General features: G+C 56.5%; 1 protein-coding gene and 1 long non-coding RNA gene across 4 annotated transcripts in view; both read left to right on the top strand.

The window, feature by feature from the left end:
- The window catches only part of ADARB1 (adenosine deaminase RNA specific B1), a 78,538-nt gene that overhangs the window by 41,808 nt on the left and 12,940 nt on the right, over window positions 1–23,790 (top strand). For 2 of the 3 annotated variants that reach the window (XM_032357218.1, XM_032357228.1), the window contains 4 exons: window positions 1,865–2,033; window positions 2,861–3,009; window positions 4,162–4,330; window positions 13,932–14,113. In XM_032357218.1, the coding sequence (XP_032213109.1) occupies window positions 1,865–2,033; window positions 2,861–3,009; window positions 4,162–4,330; window positions 13,932–14,113 (669 nt within the window). Of the gene's footprint in view, window positions 1–1,864; window positions 2,034–2,860; window positions 3,010–4,161; window positions 4,331–13,931; window positions 14,114–15,009; window positions 15,101–23,790 lie in introns of all 3 variants that reach the window. The other variant, XR_004289064.1, reaches the window with a different exon arrangement.
- Window positions 15,107–22,182, top strand: LOC116598452. Its single transcript, XR_004289069.1, has 2 exons — window positions 15,107–17,604; window positions 17,946–22,182. It is a non-coding gene; the product is annotated as an uncharacterized LOC116598452 (long non-coding RNA).

Consider the following 23,790-nt stretch of genomic DNA (forward strand, 5'->3'; position numbering starts at 1 on the left):
GGGGCTCTTTTCCTAGTTCTTCAGAATCCCTGCCACCTGCAAACGTGGGAACCGCACTTTCCAAACTTTTCTCTTACATGTTCATTGCTTTAACCTACATTTTCTTATTTGGAGAACGCGTGCTGCTCTATTAGCATCTGATTCCTATAATCCCATGTGAGCGGTTTTGACTAACTCTGGAAAAGTCCAGCAAAATGGCACCACCCCCCCTTCCTGCTTCATTTGCCAGCGGGTCACATCTGACTTACCCAGGAGTGACCCTGATCGCTAGTTTTGTGGGGACAGGCAGCTCTAGCAAGAACAGGAAATGCACAGGTAAAAAGCACACTTGGGGATGGCAGAAGGAGCCCTGTTAAATTTACCCAGAAGTTCCCACCATCGCAAGGTACCCCTGAGTCCTTTCCTGCACCCCAGGGGTGAGGACGCTGAGCCCTGTCTGCCCAGGGACCACTCCCAGGGGCAGGAGACCACAGTGGTGGCCCCAGCGGGGACCCCTGCTCCTGTGGGGCCCTCTGCCCTGGGGCATCCACTCGGCCCCACGCTGGCTGGCTGAGCCTGGAGGGCCGTGTGCAAAAAGGCCCCGAAGGCCGGAGAGCAAGCGAGTAAGCTGGGAACGCTTTGCCTGTCTCCACCTGCCGGTCAGGGAGGAAACCCCTTCCTCTGTGTGGGCGAACGCACTGTCCTTTCTTCCAAGGTAGCTCTCTCTCCCATCGCGGGCCGGATGTGAGTCCGTGGTCCCAGGGTGGCCAGCCCCTTGGTGGTCAAGGACACCCGAGTGCCGTTTTAGTGACGGCTTTTCCTTGCACCACGTCCTCACCCTGGCGCAGCTGAGCGTGGGTCTGCGGTCGGAGGACGTGCTCTGGACATGCCCTGAGGTCTAACTCTGCGGATAGATACCCGTGCCCTCCCGCCCTCCCTTTGCTGCTGTCTGTCGCATGACGAAAGGGGGATGCTTCGGCTCCTGGGACGCCGTCTTCCCTGGGCGAGGCTCTGTGCCCCGGCCAGCAGCAGGAGTGAGCAGCCACCGGGTCCTCTTGGACAGCTCTTCTCGCCGGCCCGGAGAGGGTGGACTGGCTCCCGGGCCGTGGTGCCCTCGCCATGCATCTCCCTGGGGACCTCATGCTCAGGGCCACCGTGTTCCCTTGCAGATAGTGCCACCCAGCCTGTGGCCTGTGGCCCTGGCGTCAGATGGCGGTTCAGGTTGGGCTCCTGCTGGTTGAGTGACTTTGGGCGGCCGTTTGGCCCCGTGGGTCCTTATCTGCTAAATGGAGACAGGCCGCGTGCCCCTGAGGGCACGTGTGGGAATGAAGGGGAGCCCTTGCCCTGCGGGCCGGCGCTGCACCTGCTGCTCGGGGCGCGCCGTGCGTGTAGCGGGCGGTGAGGGAGGTTACCGCAGGGCCGTGTCCACGTCTTGCCCCTGTCTGCAGCGCGTGGTCTGTCAGCAGATGTCCCATCAGTGGCTGCGCTCCCAGGGCCGTTCCCAACACCCCATGGGCCACGTCCTCTCTTTCACCTTGTCCCTCTGGCGGCCGCACGCCCTTCCCTGTAGCCTAGCGGTGCTTGATGGACCAGTTAGTCGGCCCGTACCTGGGCCTGCCTCCCGGGAGCCAGCGGGGAACGTTCAGGAGAAGACCAGGCTGCCCCAGAGGAAACACCTTCCTTGGGGTTAGAGCCTATAGACTCACAGGCGAGGGAGGTTTGTGTCCAGAAGCGTCACGCCATGAGTCCTTGGGTGGGGGCGGTTTCCAGTTCGGGAAGGTACCAGCCGGGGGCAGAGGCCTCTCCGCCCGGGAGCACAGGCGGCGAGCGCCACAGAGCCGGGAGGGGGCGAGGCAGGAGGCATCCTCTCTTGCTCATTCTCCAGGCACAGACGTGAAAGACGCCAAGGTGATAAGTGTCTCCACGGGGACAAAGTGCATCAACGGCGAGTACATGAGCGACCGCGGCCTCGCGCTGAACGACTGCCACGCGGAGATCATAGCGCGGCGGGCCTTGCTCCGCTTCCTCTACACACAGCTCGAGCTCTACTTGAAGTGAGTCCGGGAGCGCGAGACGAGAGCAGACAGTGTTTGGTTTTGGTTTATTTTGATTTTTTTAAAGATTTTATTTATTTATTGGACAGACAGAGATCACAAGCAGACAGAGAGTCAGGCAGAGAGAGAGAGGAGGAAGCAGGCTCCCCGCGGAGCAGAGAGCCCGATGCGGGGCTCGATCCCAGGACCCTGAGACCATGACCCGAGCTGAAGGCAGAGGCTTTAACCCACTGAGCCACCCAGGCGCCCCGAGGAAGCAGTTTTTAAAAACCACGCCTCCCGTCAGAGTGTATTGCAAAACCATCGTTTCTGTAATCTCTGAAAAATTCTTAAAATAGTGACTTTATTGGCAAGGATGAAGTTGGGTCCTGTTTTCCCATGATGCTCCAGCTTCCGAGTCCAGGGGTGACCACACACAGTGGGCACACGTGTGCTCGTGGCCCACGCGGCCGTCGATCTGAGGTCTGTGCTCAGGGCGGCGAGCTTCTGGGCGCAGCGGGAGCCTGAGCAGAGCTGAGCCGCCTGGGGCCCAGGGCCCTTCGTTCTAGTCCCGTCTGAGCTGCTTATCTTTCCCGAGCCGCTGCTTACGTGCCGTCTGTCTGTGTCGAAGTTCTGAACGGGAAGAAGGGACGCTCGTGCCGTTCCGACGGCTTCTTTACTGGGTGGACTCGGTCACTAGCTGTGTTCTTCTCACCAACACGGAAACGTCCCGGTTCGAGCGACCCGTACCCTGTTGAAAGCAGTGGCCTCTGACAATCGTCGTGAGTTACGACAAAAATTTGGCTGTATACGGCTTTAAAGTTCATTTTTGCAACTCTTCCTTCTAGTAACAAAGAGGATCAAAAGCGATCCATCTTCCAGAAGTCGGAGCGTGGAGGGCTGAAGCTCAGGGACAGCGTGCAGTTCCACCTGTACATCAGCACGTCTCCCTGCGGGGACGCCAGGATCTTCTCGCCGCACGAGCCCATCCTGGAAGGTACGGGGCTCGGCCAGCTGCGTCTCTGGGAGGCTCGGGTTATGGGGTGACAGCAGAGCAGACCTACATTAGTGTCCTTTTCTTGAAACTTCTGGCTTCGAAAGTAGATCTGATGGGAATATATAAAAGCACGAGGTGTTGTTTTTTTTTTTTTAAGGATTTTTTTTTTTAAGATTTTATTTATTTATTTGACAGAGATCACAAATAGGCAGAGAGAGAGGAGGAAGCAGGCTCCCCGCTGAGCACAGAGCCCGACGTGGGGCTCGATCCCAGGACCCTGAGATCATGACCTGAGCTGAAGGCAGTGGCTTAACCCACTGAGCCACCCAGGCGCCCCCAAGGCTTTTCTTTTCAAGGAATAATTGGATGAGGAAACCTGAGAGGTGCCCTACGTGCACTAGCGGGTTAGAGCGAGGCTGCTGAGTCAGACTCGTATTTAGATTTGGGCCGTCCGTTCTCCGCCTCTGGGCTTCGGACGAGCTGTGCTCTGGTGCGCGTGTACCTGCGTGCTGTGGCGGGCACGTCAGAAGCAGGCACACACGAGTGACCGGGGGCCCTGGTGCGTCGTCGCGCCAGGTCCGCGCCGCTGTCGTGGAGTGACCTGTGACCTTGTTCATCTCTTGTCCTGAGCGGGAGCAGCTCCAGTTCAGCATCTGAGGCCGTCGTCCCCTTGATTACCGAGGAAACACGCGCCCACTATGGGAAATTGCCGCACGTTGTACCGTGTAAGAAAACACCCTGGCCGCCCGGGGTCATGTAACCCAGAGATAGCCCGTTAGGTGGGTGTGCGTGCCCGCTTCCGCCCGCTGATTTCAGCATTTCTGGGATTTGTTTCTGAAAGTTTAAAGACGCAGGGAGAAGACACGACACTCAGACACCCGTCATGTCATGTAGAGTCACGCACGTTCGCGTTTTGTCCCCTCTGCTCCAGCTCCTTTTTCACGAGGGAAACCATTTCGGTTCGAACGGAAGCCCTCCCTCCCGAACCCCGGACAGACCCGTGTCCCGGATTAGGTCTGTCGGATGAGGTCTTCTCTCTGCCGTGTTGCACGTCCGTGTCGGAGAGACGGATGCGTGCGCAGGGCTGCGAGCGGACGTCCGCCGTCCGGGGCGGCTGCCCGCGGGGACCCTCACCCGGCCTCCCTCTCCTAGAACCGGCGGACAGACACCCGAACCGCAAGGCCAGAGGACAGCTGCGGACGAAGATAGAGTCTGGCGAAGGCACGATCCCCGTGCGGCCCAGCGCGAGCCTGCAGACGTGGGATGGGGTGCTGCAGGGCGAGAGGCTGCTCACCATGTCCTGCAGCGACAAGATGGCGCGGTAAGGCCGGCCGCGGGCTCCGGGCTCTGGTCGCCGTGCTCTCCGCGGGCCCGGGGCTCCTCCCCGGTGGGGATCGAGCTGGGCCCCGCTTGCCGCAGGCCCCGGGCCCCTCGCGCTGCTCCGCGTCTGGGTTCACACGTGTGGGTTCTGCGGAGTCTGGGGCTGCAGATGGTGACTTTACACGCGTCTGCCACCGTCTGAAGGGACAGTGTCCTCTTCCTCCCGGCTGCCACCCGGGCGGTCCTGCTTGCCGCCGACCGGCTACTTTGGGTTACGGAGCGCAGGTGTCCCTAGCGTCCGGGCGGGGGGTGGCTCCGCGCGAGGCTGGGCTGCCGCAGACACACTGTTCACCTTGGTGTGACGGTGTGTCTTCAGAAGCAGGTGTGTCCAGGCTGGGTGACCATTTGCTCAGATGCTGGCGTCAGCTCCAGTGCTCGTAGGTTTTCACAGATGTCTCCTGGGAAGAGAAGCGAAGTAACACAGGGAGATGGCAGGGAGTGGACGGTACAGAGCCCGTGAGGCTGAGATCTCGTCCGCCTTCCCGTCCCTGCTGGGCCGCCCGTCGCGAGCGTGTCCCGTCTGCGCTGCCAGAGCGGCCGGCCCCGCAAGCGTGTGCACACAGCGCCCCGCGCAGGGGTCAGTGAGCCTCCCGGGCTGGTTTTCTTGAGTGGATCTTGTCAGGGAACCTCAAGGATATGGAGCCTGATTCCTCACACGCAGCCGCTGCCCCCCCAAGCACAGGTGCCCACGTGCCCACCCTGACGCCTTTGCTTATCACGTGCCCTTCGTGTCCGCCCTCTGTTCAGTTTCACGTCCGTGCGCGTGCGTGTGTGTGTGTGTGTGTGTGCAGCCTTGAAAAACACGCGTCATGCTGGGGTATTTATGCGTCTGTTGTCATTTTTAGAGATGGAATTGGATTTGTATTTTTTTTAAGATTTTATTTATTTATTGGACAGCGAGAGATCACAAGTAGGCAGAGAAACAGGCAGAGAGAGAGGAGGAAGCAGGCTCCCTGCTGAGCAGAGAGCCCGATGCGGGACTCGATCCCAGGATCCTGAGACCATGACCTGAGCTGAAGGCAGAGGCTTTAACCCATGGAGCCCACCCAGGCGCCCCCGAAATTGGGTTTTAAGTGCTGTCCTGCATCTCGCAGTTTCTCTCAAGCCGGTGTTCGGGGACTGTCCCTGATGCTGATAACTTCTTAGCTCTGCAAAGACCCTGTCGCCGTCGCGGACCCTACCCTGTCCGTTCCCTCACTGAGCAGACTTGGGTCTGCCCTGACTCTCCTCTACGGGTCAGCCTTGAGTTTCCGCGAGCGTAGCTCATTCTAGACCTTTGCCGTCCAGGATCTCTGCTGCACTCGTGGGGGACTTCTCAGATGATAGCAGACGTGCCCCGGAGCGCTCACGCGGTTCACACCTCCACCATCCGTGTGTGACACCGGTCTCCTCATCTGAAAACTGGGGTCTGCTGGGCGCATGGGGCGGCAGCTTTCTCGTCAGACTTGCCTGGCGATACCCTCTGCCCATTTGTCTTTGGGATCTCGTGCTTTTTCCCTCTTTGTCTATAGACGTTCCTCGTGTGGTACGTACTGCCGTCCTTGACGATTTCGGAAGTTCCGTGTCGGGGCACATGGCGGACTCAGTTGGTTAAGCGACTGCCTTTGGCTCAGGTCAGACCCCGGAGTCCCGGGATCGAGTCCCACATTGGGCTCCCTGCTCCATGGAGAGTCCGCTGCTCCCTCTGACCTCTCGTCTCTCATGCTCTCTCTCTGTCTCTCTCTCTCTCTCTCAAATGGATAAATAAAATCTTTGGGAAAAAAACGGTTCCGTGTCTTCTCCAGTCCAAACTCATGTCTTGTCTTGGTCCGTGCCGTGCTCTTACTGAACAGAAACTGCTCGTGTTGTTACTACCTGATTCATTAATGTTTCACCCTGTGATTTGCACTTTCAGGATCTTATTTAAGAAATTCCTTCTCAAATTAAGGACATAAAAATGTTCTCCCGTACCTTTTTCTGAGACTTTTATCATTTTACTTTCAAATTCAGGCCCATAACAAGTTTGTATGGTAAGTAACAGTTTGGCTTTGTTATTTTAATACAGCGAACCTGTTTCCCGGATACTCTTTACTAAGTTACTGGCCTCGTGCTCCTCATTGATCTGTGAAGGCCTTTCTCTTCCTACGGAGATGGGTCCGTTCCTAGCCTCTCGAACCCCCGTTAGCTCATCGTCAGGCGTGACTGTACGGACCCAGCAGTGTTTGCCCGTCTGGCGCTGCAGTGTGTCTGACGGCCTGACTCGGTGTCGCTGTCGTTTTCTGCTCTTCCGTCTTCCAAGTATTTTGCAGCTTCTTACGCAGCTCTGTTTTTCCGAGAATGTTTTAGAATCTGCTCAAGTGTCACCAGATGTCTTGCTTAGATTTTGTGTGGACTTGTGAAATTATGGGTGGAAATGGAAAGAATTAACATAAAGTTCAATCGATCCATCCAGGAATATTGGCTCCTTAAGAAGTGAACCATACAATGACCGTGTGACCCCGCGATTCCCCTTCTGGGTATTTGCCCCGAATGACTAAGAGCGGGTCTCCAAGAGATCCTTGCTCACTCACGCTCACCACGGCCACTCACGCTCAAGTTAGCTCACAAGAACTACAGACATGGTGAGCTGTCTGTTAAGACCTTTCACCCATTTGTTAATAGGGTAGTTTGTTTTCTTTTGGGGTTTTAAGAGTTTTTTCTGTATATTTTAAATAACAGTCCTTTATCAGACGTATCTTTTGCAGAATTTTCGGTGGCCTGTCTTCTCATTCTGTGGATACTGTGTTTAACCGAAGTCTTGAATTTTAAGGCAGTCCAGCCTGTCGGTGTTTCTTTCATGGGTTGTGCCTTTCTGGTGTTTTGAAAAGTCATCACCAGACCTAGGGTCGTCCAGATTGTCTTCTGAGCTCTTTTCTAGGAGTTTTCCAGTTTTGCATTCTACGTTTAGGTCTGTGACCCACTGTGAGTGAATCGGGAGGGGCGTTAAGTCTGTGTCAGGATCCGTGTTTGCACGTGGCTGCGCGGTTATTGGGCCACCCTTGCTGAAGACGCTCTGGTTGCCTCCTGGTGTGGCCTCTGTGTCTTCATCAAGGATCGTTAACTGCATCTCTGCGGGTCTGTCTTTGGGCTTTGTTCTGTTGCCGGGACTCGTTTGTCTGCTGTTCTGCCACACTACACGGTCGTACCGTTGGATTTTGAATCCAGTTCCATTGTTTGGGGGAGGGGTCGGTCCCTCACGTCTAACAAGGAATCCTCAGCACCCGTTGGGTGTCCCGCGATTCGCCTGTGCTTCTGACCCGCCAGCTATAAGTTGGGGGTCTCAAGGCCCTCCTCCTTGGGTCCGATTAACTTGCTGGAGCAGCTCGCAGATCTCAGAGAAACGTTTTCCTCATTAATCACCAGCTTATTAGAAAAGGATTAACTAAGGGGCGCCTGGGTGGCTCAGTGGGTGAAGCCTCTGCCTTCAGCTCAGGTCATGGTCTCAGGGTCCTGGGATCGAGTCCCACATCGGCTCTCTACTCAGCAGGGAACCTGCTTCCTCCTCTCTCTCTGCCTGCCTCTCTGCCGACTTGTGATCTCTGTCTGTCAAATAAATAAATAAAATCTTTAAAAAAAAAAAAAAAAGAAAAGAAAAGGAAAGGATTAACTCAGAGCAGCCAGATGAAGAGACGCAGAGGGCGGGTCACAGGGAGAGGGTCGCATGAGGCCTCGGGAGGGAGCTTACCAGCCCTCTCCAGGGGCTCTGCTCTCCTCACATCCCCGTGTCCACCAGCCTGGAAGCTTCAGGCTCTGTCCTTTGGGGTTTTTATGGAAGCCTCGTTACACAGGCACAATTCATTAAATCATTGGCCATTGGTGATTTAAAAAAAATTTTTTTAATTTCTTAAGTAATCTTTATACCCAACGTTGGGTTCAAACTCATGACCCCAAGATCAGGAGGCACATGCTCTACCAGCTGAACCAGCCAGGCCCCCAAAGCATTGGCCACTGGCGATTACCTCAGTGTCTAGCCCCTCTCTGCTCCTTGGAGATTGGGGGATGGGACTAGAGGTTCCACCCTCGTCCTCAAGTGCTTTCTAAAACTTCCCTCATTCACGTAGCAAAAGACACCTCTAAGTGCTCTGCTCACTCGGGAGATCCCAAGGGTTTTCGGAGCCATGAGCCGGGAAGCAGGAACGGAGACCAAGTATACGTCAGGCCGGATGCATTCTCAGGAATCACAGCATCACCGTTGCTGGAGCTTTGTAGTCAGTCATGAAGCCGCGGTCTTGGCTCAGCCTTGTTCTCCTCCTGTGCTGTCCGTGTTGGTTTCTCTGGGTCTTTTGCCTCCACTTGAACTTCAGAATCCGTTTGTCAGTACCTGCGGAATCCTTTGACTGAGCCTCGTCGAATCTGTGTGGAGTTGGGAGGAGCCGACATCCGGACCGTGTTGGGTATACCTGTCCATGGACATGGGATACCTCTCCCGCTTCTCTCTCGGATTCTTTTATCAGAGTTTCTCAGTTTTCCTCATATAGATCTCGTATGTGTTTTGTTAGATTTATGCCTAAGTATTTAATTGTTGGTGTCAGTAATGTAAGTGGATTTATGTGCTATAATTTCAAATTCCACTTGTTCCATGTTAGTCGCACTAACTTTTGACCAAGGTGCAGTGTTAATTCAGTGTCGAAAAAGTCTTTTTATTTAACCAGTAGTGCTGGGACAATTGGACGTCCGGAAGTAAAAACAAACAAATGAACTTCATGTTCTGCACAAATACCAAGGTTAACCCCAGGTGGATCGCAGACTGAGATGTGTAGGAGCTGTAGAAGGAAGCAGGGACACCCGGTTGTGGTAGGCGCCGTCTTGCACAATATGCCAAAAGCACTCAACTTCATCACATTAAAATGATTTCTCTTGTATATTTTTAATTTTTAAGAAAGATTTTGTTTATTTATGTGACAGAGAGAGAAGGACAGCAAGAGAGGGAGCACAAGCAAGAGGAGTGGGAAAGAGGGAAGCAGGCTCCCCGCTGAGCAGGGAGCCTGACGCGGGGCTCCATCCCAGGACCCTGAGATCATGACCCGAGCCAAAGGCAGACGCTTACACGACTGTGCCACCCAGGCACCCCAAACTCTTTTAAACACACCATTGAAAGAATAAGAAGTAAAGTCACTGACTGGGAGAAAATATTCACAAATCAGGTATCTGATAAAGGGCCTGTTTGCATTATTAAACTTTAGACCCTCAAAACTCAACATGGGGGAAAAGCAATTTTAAAATGGGCAAAATATTCCATCTCAGGACACTTCATCAAAGAAGACGTCAAGAGGACCATCAGCCCCGTCCTCACTGGGAACGCATGCGAGACACAAAACACACCCACCAGAACTCTGAGCGGATGCGGTGTGGATGGCGATGCCGGGGACCCGTGCCCTTAGCCACCGAGGGTGGTCGTACGGACGGCACAGCCACCCGTGCAGAGTTCAGCGGTGTCTTAAAAGTTGAAGATGTGCCTAGCGCACGTCCAGAGTCACAGATGCGTGTGCCTAGCGGCTGTCCTTGTAGTCAGAAGTGTGAACAACCCAGACGGCCGTCTGTAGGGAGGTAGATGAACGCGTGCTGGTGTGTCCGTGCCGTGGGCTACTCCCTGGGGAAAATGAGAGTGAACAGTGCTGCCCTGTGCGCCTCGGCTAACGCTCAGAAGGATGATGCAAAGTGAGAGAAACCAGACAGGAGTGCGTGCCGGTTGGTTCCATTTACAGACCTCCTAAAGAGTGCACCAACCCCCACGACAGAAAGCAGGCCGGGGTTGCCCAGGGAGGGGCCGGAGGTGGGGGGGCAGCAGAGCAGGCATAGGACAAGGTTTGAGAGGGCTTTGGGGGTGATGGTCTCAAGAGAACACACACAGATCACCTCTTGGGACATCTGGGTGGCTCAGGCTTGGTTAAGGGTCCGACTCTTGATCTCAGCTCAGGTCTCGATCTCAGGGTCGTGAGTTGGAGCCCTGTGCTGGGCCCTGCGCTGGGCTTGGAGCTTCCTTCAAAACAAGCAAGCACACACCTTACCTTACCCTGTGTGTGCCTTAGCACGCGCGGTATGTATGTCAGCCGCAGCTCCGTGACTCCCAGAAGGAACCACAGCGGAAATTAGAAAATGATTGTAAGCAGATCACAGAAAGCCCCACAGCTGCTAAGTGACAAAGGAACAAATCCCAATACATCGGAAGAAGGAAACAGTCAAGAAATGATTTTGGAAGGCAACAGAGAAAGAGTCCTTGGTCACTGGTGCCTGCCGGGAGCTCCAGCCCTCTGCCGTACCCAGGAGTGGGGGTGGGGTGCGGGAGTGGGGCCGGGTGGCCCAGCCCTCCAGTCCCTGGACCAGCCTCCACCCTCTCGGGGTCACCTCAGCAGCATAGACTCAGGTAGGCTTGAAGGGAGCAGCACGGGCCGGGCGGCTAGAATGTCGCTCAGAAATGCTGTGGCGGCCAGGGTGTTGCCAGCTGGCTGCGGGGCTGTCCCTGCCCCGAGGGAGTGAGAGCATCCCGGGTGGCCCCTCTGGAAGGTGAGGGGCCCGTGTCCCTTACAGAGGGCCATCACCCTGTGCCACAGACGTCCCTGTTAGGACAGAAGAACACAGGATCGGGGCAGTGGGCAGGCTGGGCGTGGGGAGGCAGGAGCGGCCCTGCAGCTGGGGGTCACCAGGTGCTGTCTCTCTGTCTGGTGGGGGCCTGTGATGAGAGGGTAGCCACGGGGCCCGGGGAGACGCAGTCCTGTCCAGAAGGAGCGGGGGCTCTGTTCCCGTGACCGTAGCCTCTGTGCCCTCAGCTGCGTGGCGGGAAGGGGGAGGAAGCAGGGACCCCCTACCTGAGGCGGGTGCCCTCCACTCTGCTGGGCCGGCAGACTCAGAGGCAGCCCAGGGTGGGGAGCAGGGCAGTAGGGCCGTGGAGAGGAGAGGCGACCCAGGGCAACCGAGCTCTGAGCCCTGGCCTCGGAGAAATCATGTGCGGCGGGGATGGGGTGGGGAGAGAGAGGCCGTTTTACCCAGACACCTGCGGGTTCTTCCTAGTATAGCCAGCTCTGTGCTGCGGATCCTGCGGGTTCTTCCTAGTATAGCCAGCTCTGTGCTGCGGATCCTGGCGCCCTCAGGGGGGTTGAGCCGGCCCCAAGGCTTAGGTGGGTGGGCACACTGGCCCGAGTCTTTGCAGAGGTTTGCTTGGCGACATTGGGAGCCCAGCTGCCTCTGCGCTCCCCGCCCTCCCCATGCTCTGTGTGGCGCGTTGGCAGAGCCCATCTGCAGAAGTGCTGGCGTCCCACGTGTCCCCGCCCGGGGCCTCCAGAGCCATCGTGGCTGCTAGAATTCTTCACGGAGCATGTGTTCAGAATTACTGACTCGGCACAGACGCAGGGTTTTGCAGGATCACGCCTCAGGGTTTGCCCTGGGAAGCTGAATTCCACTTGGAGACTGTCTAAACCCCCATAGAGGCTTGGATTTACATAAGAAGGGGGGCCCTGTGGTTTTTGTTAGCGTGGAGCCATTTCACGCTTTTTCTTGGAAGATGGGAAAATCTGTGTTTGAACTTCCTTTCCAGGGGGTGGGAGGAACATGTGGACTGGGGTACATCCCTTCAGCGGGTTTTATTAGGGACGCGGTTCCGCTGCCCCGCGGTCTCAGTGAGGGGGACGAAGCCAGTGCGTCCCTCCGGGAGCTTGCACACCGGGGCTGGGCGTGGAGACAGATAATGAGGACTAGAGCCCCCGGGGAGGGCTGGGACGTCCACACCTGTGGCAGGTGGAAGCCCTCCCCCCACCCCTGGAGAGGGACTTCCTGCCGAGACCCAGAGGTGCAGGCACTGTGGCCCGGAGGCTGCTGGGGACGGGCTCCAGGCTGGAGGGCCTGGGAGGAGTGGCCAGAAGCCCCCTTACCCCTGTGGCCCACGCCCAGGAGGGGAAGGGCAGGGGAGGGAAAGCCAGGCCAGATGGGGTGGAGGGGCCTTTGAAATGCCCATGATTTCCAGGGGGAAGATGGGAGTGTTGGAGGGTTTGTGCACAGAAGTGGCCTGGCCTGTGTTCACAGGGTCCCACGGCGGCTCTCCTGGGACGGGCCACTGCGGGTGGGAGACAGCGGCGAAACAGATGGGGACCTGGGACTTGAGATCTGTGGTCCAGTAGGGGCCGTGGCAAGATGGGGCCTCCTGGGTCCGTTCTGACGGGGCGTCCCCAGCTCTGCTAGCCGCCCACCGTGACTCTGCAGCTCTGGCCCCAGTGCGGAGCATGGAGCTGGGTGGGTCAGGAGTGTGGGCAGTGGGCCCTGTGCCACCACTGGTTGCCAGTGTTGACCCACTGGGCACTGCCCTCTGCCCCTTTCTACAAGGGCCAAGGGGGCCACTGGACTTGGGCCCGAAGTACAAGCACGGTGCAGCCACAGTGGCCTTGCGGTGAGGGCAGCGCAGGGGGCGGAGAGGGGCTCGGCACCCCAGCCCCACCCCCACAGCCTGCCCAGATCCTCAGCCCCGAACCTGAGCCCACGGGCCTCCCTTCCTGTCCCCGCTCAGTTCTGACTCGTGCTGCCACCATGGCGGCCCGCAGCAGCCTCCCCCCGTGGCTCCTGCCTCCCAGAGCAGCATGGAGGGGAGTCGTCTCCAGCAATCTTCCCGTGAAATCCCATGGTGCTACTGCCTTGCCCAGAGTCCTTCGTGGCTCCCTGAGGCTCTCGGGCTGCTCAGGTTGGCCCTGGCCTGCCTTCCCCTGGTCTTCCTCCCGCTGCCACTGCGGCCCTCCAGGGTCTGACTGGGTCCCTCCATGCACCTCAGGGGTCCCTCCCGGGCCTGAGCGTCAGGGCTGCCCTCGGAGCCTTCCCTGAGGCCGGCGCCCGCGTCCTGTTCTCGGAACCCTGCTTTGCCCGCAGTCGCTCTCACCTCCCTCGAGGCTCTCCATCCTGTGTCCGCCTTGTTCCCGCGCAGCCTCGGTCCAGACAGCCCTCCGGCCCCAGCAACACGGGGCGGGGCCTTCCCTGGCGCCGTGGCCTTGGCACCCAGCACCACGGGCTTCTTGCTGTCTGTGGGACTCAGGAAGGAGGAGGGGCAGCTGGGGAGCGGGCAGCTGCGCGGGAGCAGAAGGCCTAGGTTGCCGGCGGCGGGAATGGCGCCATGACTCGTGGCCCAGGGCGGCGGGGAGCTCGCCCTCCCCTCCCGTCCTAGCCTCCCCCCACTTGTCAAACCCTGTCACCAGGAAGTAGGAAGCAGCCAGTTTGAGGTTTTCAAGATCTCCTTTGCCATTGCTTTTATTGGAAGTAAGAAAAATGTATGTGCTCTTTTGGTTTTTCTCCCAGGAAATGTGGCTCGTGGACCCCTTCCCAGCACTGAGCCTCAGGAATGCGTCCCAGGAGATAGAGTGGCCAGAGGCCATTGCACAGTCCCGAAGGAGCGCTGAGCAGGGTTCGCTGTGTCACTTCTGGGTGCCGCCTCTTCCCGGTTGTGCGGTCCGCTCGCCGGGAAGGACGTCTGTGTGCAGGCGCCGGGCCGCGCAGGGCTGTGGCGTCCCCCGGCGCGGAGCCCCCCCTCACAGTGTGCCCTCTGCCCGCAGGTGGAACGTGGTAGGCGTGCAGGGGTCGCTGCTCAGCGTCTTCGTGGAGCCCATCTACTTCTCGAGTATCATCCTGGGCAGCCTCTACCACGGCGACCACCTCTCCAGGGCCATGTACCAGCGGCTCTGCGGCATAGAGGACCTGCCCCCGCTCTACGTGCTCAACAAGCCCCTGCTCAGCGGCAAGTGCCTGCGCCGCGTGGCTGCGTCGGTGTCCGTGACCGTGACCGGGCCGCGTCGGGCTCTCATGGTCCTTGTTCCCGTGACCGTGACCGTGACCAGGCCGTGTCCAGCTCTCATGGTCCTTGTTCCTGTGACCGTGACCGGGCCGCGTCGGGCACTCACGCTCCGTGTTCCCATGACTGTGACCGTGGCCGGGCCGCGTCGGGCTCTCATGGTCCTTGTTCCCGTGACCGTGACCGGGCCGCGTCGGGCACTCACGCTCCGTGTTCCCATGACTGTGACCGTGGCCGGGCCGCGTCGGGCTCTCATGGTCCTTGTTCCCGTGACCGTGACCGGGCCGCGTCGGGCACTCACGCTCCGTGTTCCCATGACTGTGACCGTGACGGGGCCACGCAGCTGCGTCGGTGTCCCGTGACCGTGACCGGGCCGTGTCCGGCTCTCAGGCTCCATGTTCCCGTGACTGGGCTGGGCCGCGCGGCTGTCGGTGTCCTGTGACTGTGACCGAGCTGCGTCGGGCTCTCAGGCTCCGTGTTCCCATGACCCAGCCGGGCCGCGTCGGGGTCTCACCTGTGAAAATGCCATAGGGAATCTCTTCTCTGTCAGAGCAGAGAGTGGGAGGCTGTGTCTCAGGGCCTCTGGGCCACTGAGAGGTCCTTGTTCCTTTCTTTACTGACCGAAAGCCTTTGTAGAGAGATTACAGCACGGACCTGGCACCCACCATCTTTCTTTGCCTTCTACGTATTCACGTCCCGCGCCAGACGAGAGACTCAGGGATGCGAGTGCCTCCTGCAGAGGGAGGCTGGGATGGAGGTGTGCGCCCCCCGGGACAGGCCGTGATGCGGCGGTGGCCGGTCCTGGCCTGGGGTCACTGACTTGTTTGCTGTGTTCCCTTTAGCAGCTCAGTGGTGACCGGTGAGGGGAGTAGAGCTCTCGAGTGCAAGGGTCCTAACTTCTCAGTTCACCCCTCTTTAAGGGACACAATTAAGGTATTTTTATTCTTTTGAAAATATCATTTTACTCACTTTTTTAACGCTCAGAACTAAAACCGTAACCCCAAACTAACACGTGTGTTTTGGCGTCGTGTGCACGCTCCTGGTTGCGGTGCTGGCTGCCGGCTCGCCCTTCGCTGGAGGAGAGCAGCACGGTGTTTGAGTTGAAGGCACGTCTGTTAGAGCACATAAGTTAGGCAAAATGGAGAAGACCAGTGGTTGTTTCTGATCACATTTTATGGCTTCCTGACTTTAACCTTGATCTTTTATGAAAAAGTGCTGACTCTGCTAAAACTTGACGGCGAGGGCCCCGGGTGTCTGCACGCAGGGAGCCTGCCCCGGGGAGAGGGGACACGCGTCAGTATCCTGTCGTGGGGTAGGACGCGCATTTCCCATGACGCAGAAAATCGCTTTCCCCCGGGGCCTCCGCGGTCTGTCCCATTTCAGCGGCCGGCCGTCTGCGACACCGGGCACAGGATGGGTGCTCGGGCGTGGCCTGACCAGCGCCGTGATGGCCAGGACTGTGCCCAGGGTGCTGTTGCCGAGGGGATGTTCTAAGACACTGGAAGGAAACTCATTTGTGACAGTCAGGAGTGTTCTTAGCACGGCGTGTGTGAGGTGTGCACGTACTTGTGAAACGGTGGTGAAAACGGCGATTGCGAGGCGGAGACCGCGGCGTCGTCCGGTGCGTCTTGTCGCAGAGACCAGGTCTGTCGCGGGTGACTGTCTCCTCTTCGCCGTCTCCCGGCGTAGCTCCCGCTCCCGGGCGCTTTGGTGGACGGAGCCCGTGGGTGCCGAGGGCCTCCTGAGGGGCTGGGTGGCCGGCTGCTGGGCCTCATCGGCGGCTTGCACAGCCCGGGCTCCTGGTCTTCCCCGTGACGGGGCCGGGCCGGTGCCCGCACGACCCGTCAGTGAAATCCAAGGGCTGCCCTGGGGTTCGGGAGGCACAGCGTTCCTCAGACGCTGGGCCTCTGGGCAGCGTCACTCTGCCGGCAAAGTCCGTCTCAGAACGCAGACTGCTTGCGGCAGTTTACCTTGGGCGAGGCTGAATTCAGAGACTGTGCTGCTGCTTTACCTCAGGTCTGTGCAGCAAGCAGCTCTGGAGACGTCGTCAGGCCCTGGCGTCCTGGCGTGGCCGGCAGGGGCAGCGCACTGGGGGCACCAGCACCGCAGGAGGGGGTGCGGCCACCGCTCCGTGGGCCCACGTCCTGCCCCGCCGTCTGGGCTGACGACGTGGCATGTGTGGTCCCAGACAGGGACTCAAGCACGGGGAGTCTAGAGCAGAGACTGTTGACGTCATGCGTTTGGGAGGTCACACTCCTGTGAGGCGGGCCCCACGGCCAAGCCCTGCAGGCTTGCTTGCGAGGGAAGCCTCCTGTTGAACAAGGGACCTGGGCGGCGGAACAGCCGGGTGCTGGAGCTGTTGCCCTCGGGTCCCGTGCGTCGCGGTGTGTGTGCATTTGATAAAGTTCCGGGCGTTCGTCCTGCCCGTCACCTCCCGTTGTCTCGCAGAGGGTGCCTGGGTTCCGGGAGATGGACAGCGCGGCAGCACCGAGGTCCACGGCATCCCGGGGAGGGACGGGGTGGCCGTCAGCGCCGCACAGGGAACGGCCTGTTCCGCAGAGACCAGAGCAGACCCAGGCGGACTTCAGCGGAAGGTGTCGCTCTGGGCTGGTGTCCTTGGTGCCACTGAGGACGGATGAGCCATTTTCCTCTCAGCACAGAAAGTAGATTTTTACGAGAAGAAAGCGCTTCTCGGTGGCGAGCTGCTTCCATGGGGCCACGGGCACGCCCGTGACGCCTTCCCTGACGTTTCGGACGTGGCAGCCTCTTGAGCTCTTGGATCTTCTTTCCGGATTCATTTCCAATGTGGCCCCTGCGAGCTGCAGAACACTTCTGGCTTCTGGCTCCCACCTGTCTGCTCCTCGAGTCTGAGCTTCTGTGCCAGCCCGGGCTGCTGTCCAGGTGCACGCAGCGACCTCGGGAAGAAAGGCCCATGGTCTGAACCTTCCCAAGGCCCTGGGGTCGTGGCCGGCTGCGCCATCAGCGTGGACACAGGGCATGACCATTGGCAATGCCAGGAGCGAGTAGGTTCTCGTGAATCCAGTCCATGGGGGCCTCTGGGACGCGTGGCAGAAGGAAAGCAGGGGCGCTGCTGGCCTGCTGGGTGAGATGCGCACCTTCGCCGGTGGAGAGCCACGTCCCCATTCACCGTGGTCGGAGGAGCCCACGTCTGCCTTTCGCCCAGAGCACAAGAGAGGGCCTGTGTGACAGGCGGCGGGTGAGGAGGGTGTTTTCCAGGCAGAAGCAGGTGCAAGGGGCTGGAACGGCCTCGGCCAGAGTTTCCGGACAGGAGCTCAGCCCCTGGTAGCAGCAAGTGCTCACGTTGGATGACCCCAGGGCCTACAGGGAACCCGGTGACGGCAGCTTCCGGTGGGAGGCCACCGAGATGACCTGCCCGTGTCTTCTAAACTCTTAAGTCCTGTGGACGTGGTCTGCACGTTGCTTTTCAGAAATTCTCTCCACTGGGGTCTCCGGTGGTGAAGTATTTACTTACTTAATTGACGTCGTTGAAGATTTTTCGAGAGAAGTTGTAATACGTGATGGAGTGCTGCCTTCAGACCAGGTCCTGGGGCGCATACAACCTGCCTCCCGGCTCCCCTCGGCATGGAGCGAGCTGCCGCCCCGCGCCGCCCCACGCCGCCCCGCGCCGCCCAGACACACAACGGACAGCCGCGCTGCCGGCCTCCTTCCTCCCGCGTCCCGAGTCAGAGCCCCTCTGTCACTCCCACGGGCTGCTGGCTGGTGGACACTTGAGCCCCGTATTGCCTCAGGAACGCAGAGTCCGGTGAGGATCCTGCCTGTGCCCCGGGTCTGTGTGACGGGCTCTCCCCCAGCCCCGGCCGCCGGCGTCATGCTCGCCTCTCGACGAGAGCGCCCGGGCTCTTCCCCGGAGTCAGTGCTTAACACCCCGAGGCCCGGTTCCAAGAAGAAGTGTTGTTTGGCCAGAAGTGCTGGTGTGAAGGGACGTGGCCAGGGTCAGTGGCCACCCAGGAAGACGAGGCGGTGCCCAGGCCAGGAGGAGCCTGAGCCTCACTGCCCCGCGGTTTCATTCACTTCCCTGTCCGCTCAGGAGTCACCTTCCTTAACAAAAATCAGAATGACCGTCTCGCGGGTGCTCTGCTGCCAGCGGAAACGTCTGCAGACACAGGCCCAGGCTTGGGGGCATTGCTGCGGGAGGCCACATGCTCGGTGTCTGTACGGACGCCTTCGCAGGTCGTGGGCTGTTTGCAGAACAGAGGCCGCCTCCACCAAGATCGTAAACGCTACATTTTTCTGGTCAACCAGCAAGTGGCAAACAGTTTCTGTAACGGGAACCCCTCATGGCCCTAAATCTCTGTCACCAACCTTTCCATCCAGACGTCAGTTCTGAGGCCCCATCAGTGTGTGAGGAACCGTAGAATACAGTCTGAGGAAGGGAACGCAGCCGCACCACTGCCCCCAGAGCTCTCAGTGGCTCACGGTGTCAGTCGTCAGGCCAGCTCCCAGTCTGTAGTTAGGCTCTGAGAGTTCGGATTCAGCACACCTCATTCACAGCGGCGGGGGGCGGGGGGGCGCCCATTACCAGCCGAGCTGCTCCTGCTTTTATTGGTTTCTGCACCACGGCCCATGATTGACTCATTACCCTAGTTCTCGCTCTGTGGCCCCAGAAAGAGGAGCTCCTCATTAGTGTCTGTCCCCATGGTGGTGTTGGCCCCGGGGACTCATAGACACACATACACTCTTGTGACCATTTGAGAGCTTTTCCGCCCCAGAAAAGGCATATGGTTTGCATTGAACTTTCAGGCTAGCTATTTCTTTTTGCCTTATTTTCTCCATTCTTGCTAAAGACGGCACTTGATTTAGCTGAAAATATAAAAACAAGTTGTACTTTAAAGTCTTATTTTTCTCAGTTAACTCTAGTTTTAATATGTGAAATGTTGTAATTCTAAGGTTTAAGTATCATTAAAAATAATCCTTTATTTTGATCTTATTGTAAACAAGTAATGGAATTCTAAAGGAAGATAATATAAGCATTATCCATTTATTTGTGAAAGATTCAATTCCATTATGGTAGAGATTCCCCACCAATTTGTTCCTAAACAGGTCCCCACCTCCACTCAGGACCCCCAGGAAACCCTCCCTGATTCTGTCTACTTGAAAGGCCGTGTCCTTTGATGAGCTCATGGCCTGGAGGAACCTGCATGCCAGGCGGGTGCCAGAGAGAGGACAGGTGTGCTAGTAACCCTGTCAAAGACCCAGAGACCCTGGCAGAACTCCAGAGGATAAGGTATGGGTTCCTGGTAACAGAGACTCGGTAAAATGAGAAAAAGGTGGTATCAGGACTATGTCTAACTCCTAACGGTGCCTTGATGTCCCATAGTCTTGCGACCTCTGTAGGGAGAGGCCACCTGTTTCCTCTGAGGGAGTCTCACCCGTGGTGGGGCTGCTCTGTAAGTGGTTAGTGTCCCCTGACCATCCCAGCAGCCAAGCAGTGACTGGGCTGGACCTCTGGAGTCCTGGTCTCGAAGGTGATGTGGGTCCTGGCTGGACGCGGCTTCCCTCTAGGCTCTCCGTCCGGTCACACACACAGGCAGGAAACAGGTGGAAGAAACCACGCCGGCCACCCAAAGTAATCAACCGGAATTTTCATTCACAAACATGAATGAATAGCCGTGATCATTTGAGGAAAATAAACAGCACAAACGTGAATGTTCTGTAGGAGAAAATCGAACAACAGGAGAAACAGTCCTAACTCCGGGCATAGAAGAGAATACAAAGAGCCAACCTTGGGCGTCGACACCGAGGGCTCTGTGAGTGTGGAAGGCGGGTGTCAGTCTGAAGGTCTAGAAGGCATCCAACAGATGCATCAGTTACGTGTGTCATAGGCAGTGTTCTGGGTTGGGACGAGGAGCGAGCAGAACCAAACTCGCCCCCAGACTGTCATTCTTGTGAGCGGAGGAAGGTATGTCACGTGTGTCTCTGGAAATCGGAGCAGGAAAGCATTAAATGTAAAGAGTCAGGAGATGTGGAGAGCTAATCCGGTGTCCCTCTGGCGGCATTTCAGAAACAGAAAGCAGAGGAGGAGATGACAGAAGAAAATTGGGGGTACTGAAGAAACGCACGAGTACCGCAATGGAAAGAACGCGCTGGGTCGTGAGCAGAATTAATTTTTAAAAATCCATTCCTAGCACATCCTTACAAATTTCAGACCAGCGGAGAGATAAAGAGAAGGTGCTGAAAGCTTCCAAATTAACTAGAGTGAGTATCCGGTTTATGTAACACTTACCAGGGACACTGGAAGCCAGCGCTGACGAGAAAATGGTTTTTGTAGAATTTCTTATTTAACCAAATATTAAGCATTAGGACAAAGTGATAATTTTCAGTTATTCAAGGGTTCAGAGGGTTTCTTTCCAATATATATATTTGTTTGAGGAAAAAAAAGTAAAGATACTCTAGCAAAATGAAAAAGGCATCTAAGAAAGAGAGAAATGTGAAATCCAAGAAAGAATACTTTGTAAATCTAAGAATACAGTGAAATAGATAAGTTGTCAGCAAGACTAAATTGTAACAGTTCCATGTTAGAATGGAGAATCGTATCAGAGAACTCTAAAAAGAATGTTTTCTTCCGGAAAAAGTGAATGCATTTTAACATAGCCTAAGAAACTACCGTAACTATCGTAAATGGTCTTTGCAATAATGTGAAAGTAAATGTTTCTCAGTGAACAGTTAAAAAAAAAGGAAAATGGCAACTCCAGGAAACACAAAAAGCTCTTTAGGCAAGGGGGGGTAAACGGCTGTGCTGCGGCGGCTGAGATTGTGTCCCGTGGAGTTGCCCCAGGCACCCAGATTAGACATTGCTTTGGTCCGGGAGGGTGTTTGCCGGGTAAATTAGCATCTCCCCGCCGTGGAGGACATCTTCTAGCCTCTGAGGAACAAAGAATGCACAACACAAAGTAGCACAAAGAGTGGCGGAGCGGGGAATGTACTTCTGTTTCCCCGCCTCACTGAGGGCGCCAGCGTGCGGCCTTCTTCTGCCGTCGGACCAGGGTTTACCCCATCCGCCCTGGTCGTCAGGCCTCGGGGCTCAGAATGAGCACCACTGCCAGGTTCTAACCTAGCCCTGGCATGGTTTTGAGGACTTGGTGTGAGATGGGACAGAGTCCGTTCCAAGTGGACGCTTGAAATGGTCTCCTTGAAGTCGTTTGGACGTAGTAACAGGATGAACACTGTCTTCTCAAGTCTGTCACACTACGCAGCTCTGCCAGGCCTCACACAGTCACGGTCACAGGTAATTAAATCCAGACTCATTAACTGTACAGGTGACCTCCTCTTACTGCAGACCTCAAAACTCAAAGTTAGCTCTAAAAAGTTGATATTGAAACCAAAAGTCCTCAGCCACTGGGAGGTTAGACTCTCGGCAGTAATTCTTCAATCAGAGAAGAACCCAGTCCTTAAACTGGATGCCTAGAATACACACATCAGAAATGATGAGACAGAGCCACAGTTTTACTCGGCAGAATCGTGCACGGCCCCGAAGGAATGAATGAAAAACAATGAGCTAAGCATTCGGCCCCGAACTGAGAAGGAAAGCTGCAGCAGAGCTGAGTAAGACGCTGACTGCGGGAGGACGGAAGAAAATCAGACACACAGAAAGCAAAGGGGAGGACGGAGCAAGGAACAAGATTATAGGCCATCAGTGAGAGTAAACGTGTTGATTTGAAAGAACCGTGAGAGAGATCTACCACCATCAGAGAAAAGTCGAAATGTCAGACAAAACAAAAGTAATGGTAGGATTCGCTGCACCTACCGATATGGAGGCGGCCGCAGAATTTTAAAATAATTCTTTATTCAACTCTAATACTGATAAATTTGGAAATCTCAACAGCAACAACAAAAGGACAAGCGAGTTGTAAATTGCCAAAATGTACCCCAAAGGAAATGCAGAAATCTGGCAAAGGAAATTTCCAGCAAAGACTTGGAAAATACTATCAACACATTACCTTCCAGTACGTTCAGAGTTGAATCAGTCTGCCAAACCACATCATTCCGCCTCTGTATGAACTTCCCAGGTCATAGGAAAGAACAGTTGACCTAATTCCAAAACTGGGCAGAGAGGCACGAATAAAAAGAAAATCACAGACAGCATCACCTACGACTAAAGATGCAAAACTCCTGAGGGAAATACTAGGAATCGAGTTTAGTGACAGACCCAGAAGTCGAAGTGTAGCTTGGTTCTGCAGCTGTCATACGCTCGGCTGTGAGTGGACTTCGAGAGGATCGGATCGGTGCGTTCCAGAAGCGAGCCCGCGGGGCATGCGCCCCGTCCTCTCGAGCGCGGATGCGCGGGCCGAAGGGTGGGGATTAAAGTGGCGATTCTCATCTGGAAGGAAGAGTTCTTGGCGGAGGGGATGTAAGAACCTTTGTAGAGTCTTCAGGAGTTTCTGGAGGCCAAGGCCACCCCCCGCCCCGCGCACACAAACCTACCCAGTCCGGTCTCAGAGGCGGGACGCGCGTGCGCTCACACTTCAAAGCTTCTTGGATTGAAGCTTCTGTCGGCTTAAGACTCTGTGGGTCGTAGCTTGATCTTTCAGGTTTGTGGAAATTTTTGAAATGTCCCGCAATGAGCAAGTGTCACTTTTTAATGAGAACAATATTTTTTCTTTTTAAATTACCTTGTGGTGTTCTTTCTCGGCTTCACTGAAGTATGATTGGCATAAACCGTGTATTTAAAAGATACAGTTTTGTGAGTGTTGAACTCTGTGTGGCTGCAGCCCTCCCCGCAGGGAGGGTACCCAGCCCTCCCCCCGCCCCCGGTTGCCCTTCCTGCGTCCCGTCCCCAGGCAACCATGGATCGGCACTCTGCCAGTGGAGAGTGGTTTGCATTTTCTAGGATTTGACAAAAATCGTGAGATACGTACTGTTTTGTCTGGCGTATTTCATTCAGAATGACGGTTCTCGGATTCATCCGTTTGTGGAGTTTATCAGCCGGTCGTTACTTTTGTGGCTAAGTCATGATGGGTTGTGCGGACGGACCACAGCTTGTGCGTCCGTCCGACCGTTGATGACATTTGGGGTGTGTCCAGTCTTTTACTGCTACAAAGGAGGCGCCTAGAACGTTCGCTACACGCCGTTGCACGGACATGCCTTGCCGCTCCTCTTCGGGGGGTACCGAGCGGTGTGAAGGGTCGGTCTGAAGACAGGTGCGGGTCGTGTTTCTCCGAGCGCCGTCACACCTTTCCGGAGGGGTTGTGCCCCTGCACACGCCCACGGGGCCGTGTGAGCCTCCGTCTGTGCTCATTCTCGCCAGTGCCGAGTAAGGAGCCCCTCCGGGTTTCCGACAGGGGTGGAGGGGGGTCTCCGTGGGCTTTTAAATTGCATTTCCCCAACGACCGAGGAAGTTGCGCATCTCTTCGTGTGCTCTCTTGCTCTCCGTGTGTTGTCTTCAGCGGACCGTTCAAAGCTTTCCTCATTTCTTACTGAGTTGCTTAATCTCTCACCGAGTTGGAGGGTTCCTTACGTGTTCCGGACATAGGATCTTTATCAGATACATGATTTGAAAATGTTTTTCTTTCCATTCTCTTAGCCGTGGCTTTCAGAGACCAAATAATTCTAGTTTGGGTAAAATCTTATTTATCAACTTTTCT

Source organism: Mustela erminea, chromosome 1, assembly GCF_009829155.1.
Source record: "Mustela erminea isolate mMusErm1 chromosome 1, mMusErm1.Pri, whole genome shotgun sequence".
NCBI classification, from domain to species: domain Eukaryota; kingdom Metazoa; phylum Chordata; class Mammalia; order Carnivora; family Mustelidae; genus Mustela; species Mustela erminea.